We start from the raw sequence: 7,971 nt of genomic DNA on the forward strand, positions 1-7,971 counted from the left end.
TATGTATGTATCTATCCTTACATGTGTCTATGTGCGTGGCCAGACACGATGGTTGTTGTACATATAAACCAGTTAGGGGTGCCCACACAACAAATACCCACTAATCTTGGACTCAAGCAGGGTTGTGTCCTGGCCCCCCTTTCATATAACTTATTGTTGTATTGTATTGTTTATTTATTTATAGAGCGCACCTGGCTGTTAAGCAACTGGGCGCTTGCAAGAAATAAAAGCTTGGGTTACAGGTACAAGAGTATTATACATTTCTTATATTACAGGATCATATATCAGGCATTTCTAATGTTACAATGTCACATGACTTGCAGTGTCATCTGACTTACAAGTAAGATACGTTACAGTCTCATATGTTATGTGTTACAGTTACAGTACTTATAAGTTGCTGATATGGGCATTGATATTAGTTTAGCCCGTAATTTCCCTACCCATATTGGAACTACTGTTGTATCCTTATTAGGGTACGCTGACAATACCATTTTGTTAGATTACACCCTGATCAGTCTACAACATCCATTGGATGCATTGGCAATTTATGCTGAACATAATTATCTTATTGTCAGTGTATCTAAATCTAAAATTCCAATTATTGTCAGCAAACACACGCACATTTCCATTTTGGAAATTTTATAATGGCACCCCCCTCGAAATTGTTAAAAAGATATATCTATTTAGGCATCCAGATCAGCTCCCTCCCTGTCATTGACTTCTATGGTGATTACATCATGCCGAAAGTTTTAAATAAATGGCTGCTGCTTAATAGATATATTGGCAAAAAGGGTGGCACAATATTGAGGATCTTATCATGATCTATTGCAGGAGCATTGTCCCAGGGATACTTTATGGCTTGGCCATACTTCTCTGAACCCATGATGAATTGATTGGAAAGGTGCACGCTCCTACGATCTGATTTAGGTGTGCCCAGGTCTGTGCCAGTTGAGGCCTTGAGGTGCAAATTGGGTGTTTCATTTGTTCGCTCCATATGGCTTATTCAGCACTGCAAGTTATTTCATAGTATTGTAACTTGCCTCCCTGACTCATACACCTTAATTAGTGTCCTGGCTAACCAATATTTATGCACACACCCATTTGTTCTTAGCAGAATTATATTCCACCGCACTTAATCATTGGAAAAATATTGATGTTGTGCTAGAGGATCTGGTTGAGGCCCCTAATTCATCTGCAATATCAATGAACAAAACCAGGGATCTGAACTTATTACAAATATTGACAATTTGGCGGAAGGAAAGATGTATGCGGCATATAGTACACAGGCCTTTAGCCGCAATTCACCTCGTTCCTGTCTCACTAAATTGTGCTCTTTGCAATTATGCAGATTAATTACCCATATGTGATTTAATATTCTCCCTACGCGTGAGGATATAGGCAGATGGTTTGGCAAGCCTCATGGGGACAGGACTTGCCGTCTTTGTAACTTAACAATAGAGACGACACGTTACGTCCTTAGTAGGTACCCCAAATTGAAGATGTGTTAATTAAAAAGTTACTCCCATATCGTCTCAAATGTTGACTCAATCAAAACCAATCAGTTGTGGAGTTGCATATTCGGGGCTGAGGCATTAGTAATATCTGCTGCTGCTGCATATCATGTTTGGAGAGAAGCCTTTCGTCTTATTGCACTGCTTTAGCATTTTGATATCTGCCTTCTTAGTCGTATATATGAATTTTATCCATGAATGTTATCGAGCTTTTGTATCAATTTGGTATTAATCAATGAATTTGCAATAGGCTTATTAACTATTGCAATTACTAATCAACTTTGACGTTTTTAGAATTGTATTTTGTAATTTAGTTTTATTTTGCCTTTTTGGGGGTTTTACTTTTCTCCCCTCTTCGTGTTTCTTTCTTTTATTAACAACTGTGCTAAAGATTTGTATTTTTGATAACCAAATGAACAATAACAACATTTCAAATAAAAGATAGTGCTTGAGCCTTTTCTAGAGAGGTGGTCCCAAAGCCATCAAGTCCCTGGGGTTATTAGGCCAGGGAAGAGCATTGTCTGTAGCTCCCTCATGCTCCCAATGCGTCCTTTTGCAGGGGAATTCTTAGGTAAAGGAGTGCACTTCAAGTCACTCAGGCATCGCTCCCGCCCCCGGCTATGGGTCCCCAAAGGGTAACAGAACATGTTGAAGGGTCTTGTCCATAGAGACATGAATAGCATACCTCTCAATTCACATGCTTTTGGTGGGTGTCACCTGCCCAAGTATTAGTTCACCCACCTGCCATTCAATTCAATGGGCACTCACCCGCCTAAAAGGAAATGTGTTTTCACAGCCATGGGGACCAAAAAGGTTGAGAGGTATGGAATAGATTTAAGAATAGACTTATCATAATAAGAGACATATTTTCCAATAAAGGTAAAACAATTCTCCTCACCAATCACCTTTTGAGATCCCAAAGGCGAAACTTCCTGTCATTATACAGTAATATACAGTTTTTGTCCAATTTGCCCTGAAGTCGCCATCTCCTGGCAACAATCTCTAGTTTTAATTCTTCACCCTGCTACAAGTAAAACAAAACGGCCGGCCTGTACAATTAGACTTTTTATTTTTCCAGCCTCGATCTAGGATATTCCAGAGCGTCCCTGGATCCTTTCCTCAGGCCTGAAAATCTGAGCACCGATGGACCAACGTAGACAAACAGCGTGGTCCCGCTGCAAGAAAACTCAGTCACGCTAATGAAAGTCAAAAGTAACTTTATTTAACACTTCATACTTCATTCATAAGCATTCGGCACAACATCAAACTATCACTATTGTTCCAGCAACACAATCCACTATATGAATGAGACTGACCCCTCATGCATTGCTAAGCACATAACTCTCATCTGTTTTGTCTCCAGAGTGGGTTAAAAACACCTGATTTTGGTTTTGGTGGGTGGCCCATTGAACTATAGGGGCGTTTAGAGGGTTCGGCGGGTGAGTAAACTGATTACAGGGTGGGTGACATCCGCCAAAAGCATGTGAGTTGAGGTATGTAAGCATGCACTGAAAGCTGTATGCATTATAGTGCAAGTGATGTGAACAATGTCATGAATACTAATCTCAGATGTTTCCTCACTGCTCACCTGCCCTGTAATCAATTTACCAACCCATTAAGCCCCCTACATGCCTGTACACTTCAATGGGTTCTCACCCGCCAAAAACAAAAGAAGGTGTTTTCACCCTCTGTGGGAATATGTTGAGAACTATGCTAAAGAAGAAAACGCGTAGCTTCTTAAAGTGGACAAGAACATGTGGTTGATGGAGAGGAGAGTGGACCCGCAGTGATCTTCACATTTTTTTGTCCTGAGTCCCCTGAGCAAAATGTGGGCTGCCCCCCCCCCCCCCCCAAAACTGCCAAATGGACATTAAGTGCAAATGGTTTTCAACTATCACATCAATGCACCCTACTCCCAATATAGTGCCTGAGCCCCCACCCCACCTGCTCCCATCATAGTCTTTGGGCACCCTCATCCAACTCCTAGCCCGGTCTCTGGGCTCTCCCCATCCTGCTCCCACCAATGTCCCTGGGATCTCCCCACCCTGCTCCCACCACTACGCCAGGGCTCCCCCCCATCCTGCTCCCACCACAGTCCCTGGGCTCGCCCCACCCTGCTCCCAGATCAGTCCCAGGGCCAGTGGCTGCAGGTGAATTTATTTAAGTGGAAGGGCAGAAGTAGTTCTCCCACATATGCCATAGCAACCATGCGTATCGAGGGAGCACGAGCCAATCAAGGAGGGGTCGGGGGGTTGGTGGGGGTTCTCCCCTAGGAATTTCTTTTAAATAATGGGCTAAAATGTTGCAATTTAGAGCATACTTTTAAATAACATTGGGCAAAAAAGTTTGCAATTGGTCCTTAGGGGTGGGGGGGATGGGTAGGGGACAGGTGTGGTATTTTATACTGGACATCTATAACAGATTGGCCTAACAGCACCTAAAACATGCACACAATCAAAGTGATTATGTGTGTATGACAGGCGTTGTGGGGCCCAGGGGGCAAACATGGTGTTTTGTTAGGACATCTATGATAGATGTCCAGTAAAGAAATACCATCCCTGTCCCCTGGGCTCTAGACGGGAGGAAAGCTGATTTTGATTTTAGCAGGTGGGTAGGGGGATTGTGCAACAAAGGCATTTTTAAAATGCCATTTGTTTGTACAACCTCCCTTCCCCCCAGCCACCACACTCGCAAAAATCAGCTCCACGGACCAACACAAACGCACACACACATTCACACGAGCACCTATCATCATACACTCACTCATAACACAAGCATACACGCATCCATACACATAAAAAAAAAATGAACATAAACGTACCTTCTGCCCCAGCCCTGAAGTATCCTCCCTAGTGCTCCAGCTCCTGCATCATAAACAGGAATCCTAAAGGAAGAGCTTCCTGGTTCCTGCACATGAGTGCAGGGACCTGAGTGTGGGTGCTAAAATGCCCTGCTACAGCCTGCTCTGTCTGCTTATGCAAGGAGGTGCAGGAGCTCCTCCTTGCACATACAGACATGCAGTTCCCCAGCCAGCATTTCCAATGAGCTATGCAAGCCTTTGGCTCATTGAGCATGTGTGGCTGGGGAACTGAACTGCCAAAGGGAAACAGTGGGCCTCATTACAAGTCAGCCGGTCCGGAAAGAACGGTGGTGGTAAAACCGCCACCACTGTTCTTTCCGGACCGGCTGATTAAGAGTCCTGCAGGCGAGAGGTGTCACACCCACCACGTCTGACCTGGCGGGTTTAACACCACCCACCTGCAGGCGGAAATGGAAACACTGGCTCCCTCATAGACGGAACCGGTGTTTCCATTGTCCCCATTCCCATGGAGTCATATGGGACTCCATGGGAATGGGGACTTACACAATTCCGCCTCCGGAATTCCCAGGTCACCGGGGTCGTAATGCCCCAGTAATTCCGGGAATCACGGAGGCGGAATGGTAATACGAGTTCGGCGGTAACTTGCCAGTTTTTCCGGCTCGGTTACCCCCGGACTCATAATGAGGCCCAGTGTTTCCCTTTGACAGTTAAGCCAGTCTAGGAGCACTCCCTCAACTGGAAAAAGAAGCTGATGGAGTGCTCAGTGTTTCACTGGGCTGGCTCCTTGGCTCCTCCCTGCCCTGTTTTTTCTTTACTCCCTATAAAAAAAGTATTTATTTTCTTTTTTACATTTCAGGATGGGGATCAGTGCCCCTCTTTCCCCGGACTGGGGGGGGGGGCTTAAGGGGTGCGCCCCACAGTTTGAACACCTCAGCTTTAGAGAATGGAATTTACAGGAGTAGCCATTTGCATGAATATAAATGATTTTTCTTACTGCTAATAAGCATGTGTTACAGGAATTAGCAAGTGTATTATGTCAAAGAAGTAGTATGTGGAACACGAATGGAAACTGCTTAAAATTAAAGTGAAGGTGTAATTTACTCATAGAATTTGCAACTGTATTTTTTGCATTGGAGACGGCTTTTCAGTGGAAAGAATGTGTATGTGTTCTCATACTATAACCTATTGAATGGTAAATGCTCTTCCAGCAGGAATCGCCAGGGGCCCTTTCTCTGGGGAAAGATGCCGGGAAGGAACTCTGCAGGACTCAGGGTCTTGTAGTTGTGGTCTTGACAGTAGCTCTACAAAGGGCTCTGTTGATAGCCCTCCAAAAAGCAGAAGCTTTGTGGAAGGCAGTGTTCTGGGACAGGTGTTCCATGCCCCTGAGCAGGGCCTTTCTACTTAGCAGAGGTTTTTCAACAGGAGCTCTGAAATAAATATTTATGTGCCGAGTTATTATTACTATTATTATTATAGTATTTATTGAGCGCGGACCTGGCTTTGAGAAGTAACTGAGTGCTTTACAGAGCAATACAACAATACAGATGCATAACAGAGCGCTTTTCAGAGATAACAACAGAACAGATATACAGATACAAAGGAGTACAGAGGAGGGGTGCAGCTGTTCCAGGTGGTGGGGAGGAGAGGGGCGTGCAGCATCTAGAGAGCCAGATGTCGCGCGGGGCGACATGATGGCCTTGGTTTTGAGTAGGAGAATTATGGCAGCATGAGTTCTGCGGCGGCTTGTTCTAGTTCTATGGTATGTTCTGAAGGATGTTAAAGAACCTCTAGTGTGCCTCTGGACCCCCGTTGCCATTGCCCCCCACTCCCCAAAAAGAAACACAGCATCCTTCTCACTCTGCTTTGTGTCATTTTCCCATTGCAGGATTCTGGAAACGTTGGGCGTTACTTCCATGGACACCAAAGTGGACTTTGTGGCAGAGTTTCACTCTGTCGTGGCCCGAAAACCTGCATAGTGGATGAACTCGGCCTGCTTCCTCTCAAACACAGTGTATAATAGGAAGCCAAACCTCGATGGGCACCAGCAGGGCCTCAACAAGCTGCACTTTAGAGACTTACTTCCAAATAACGCACATAAGCCCTGGACCAGGTTGACCCTTGACACCACAGGGCAACCACATACGTTCTCCAGTTTCATACTGTATATTCTTAATCAGGGCTAGCGATGCTTCACATGATTGTAGAAACTAGCATAGGTGTCAAAGCAATAAAATGGATGTCAGGGATTACAGGGTTTGAAACCTAGCTACTTGCAGGACACTGACGCAAAGCCGCTTTTTTATGGCTCACATAAATGAACTGCGATTACTTAGCACTTTGGAATCACTGCTCAGATACCAATGGAGACCATGAAGAAGGTGTTACGCAGAAACATGCAACATGAAAGCCACCTTTGTCTAATCCCAATCAGGTATTTTGGCTTTTCTTTGAGGATATCTGTATTTATGTTTGGCTTCAGATGGGGCAATATCCTAGTCAGGTTTAAAAATCACCTAACCTCCAACTTCCGCTTTGCACTGATACTCTGTGCCACTAAACATAATGAATACATATAGGCATGACAGGGATGTCAAATAAATGCAACAATCTCCCTCCCTCTTTTTCCCCAGAGCAAAAGTTGTCTTTGAAGAACAGTTCTGTCGCATGCTGGCCCTGAAAGTCATTCGAGGAGTGACCAAATTCTTCACTGATATCCGGAGTAGAAGCTAGCTGTACCCAGCACTACTGCCAAACTGCCACAGCACTGAGAGAGTTTCACAACCCCCTCTTTATTCAGAACCAAGGCTTCCCGGAATGGGCCCTCTGAGGACATTTTGGCAGTCATGGTGGTGATGACAAAAGTATCTGAAATCCACAGGCAGATATAAGCAATATATGTCGGCAAAATAAGATGGACCCCCGTACTGAACCAGTCAGTACTCCTCCGACTCCTGGGCTCCTTGCCTTGCAATCAGTGTTCCCAAGCTTCCCAGGCACACAGCTGGCTGCTGTGCAGAAAGCATGCTTCTATGCCCCTCAGCCTAGGAGATCATTGTTCAGCTGATGTACTCTGCTACTATGCGGCAGTCTGGTCTATTTCACCGAGTTTATCTTCTGAAATAGTTAGTCATTGTATGTAACGCTGACAGATTTTTGCAGTGTTTTAACTTCCTGGCATTTATCACAGTCAATTGGAGAACAACAATACAGATGCATTTTAATGTACAAAGTTTGCTGTATCAGCTTATAATCATTTTGTAATCATTTTGTACCCATTATTTCCATGTTGTCCCTCCCCATGTAAAAATAAATCATACATGATTTCTCTAATTTGTCTGCGTAATGAGATCTTATTTATTGTCAGTCTGGTTTAGCATCTGATTTAGTGCTGTACAAACGATGTACATTTGTGTGAAGCTACAGAGTAAAGGCAATGTGATCCCTGGGCTGAACTGCAAGCTTCGACACCAGGGTCTCTGGTTCATATCTCAGCTCCCCACTTCACCGAATGATGCGATCTGGGGTCAATCACATCGCTCTCTTTCCTTTATTTCAAGAACTCACAAAATTGATATCACCTACAAGTGTTTTTCAGTTCACTGGGCGCTTAATAAAATGCCTACTCATACAGCGTTTTAA

At 44.3% G+C, this 7,971-nt stretch overlaps 1 protein-coding gene across 1 annotated transcript in view; it reads left to right on the plus strand.

Moving 5' to 3' along the window:
* Nucleotides 1-7,662, plus strand: part of LOC138488707 (putative methyltransferase DDB_G0268948) — a 67,399-nt gene extending 59,737 nt beyond the window's left edge. The window contains exon 7 of the mRNA XM_069615947.1: nucleotides 6,218-7,662. Within this exon, the coding sequence (XP_069472048.1) occupies nucleotides 6,218-6,308 (91 nt within the window). The 3' untranslated portion in view covers nucleotides 6,309-7,662. The remainder of the gene's footprint in view (nucleotides 1-6,217) is intronic.
* Nucleotides 7,663-7,971: the final 309 nt, after the last annotated feature.

This window comes from Ambystoma mexicanum, chromosome 9, assembly GCF_040938575.1.
Source record: "Ambystoma mexicanum isolate Mex_15411 chromosome 9, UKY_AmexF1_1, whole genome shotgun sequence".
Taxonomy (NCBI): Eukaryota; Metazoa; Chordata; class Amphibia; order Caudata; family Ambystomatidae; genus Ambystoma; species Ambystoma mexicanum.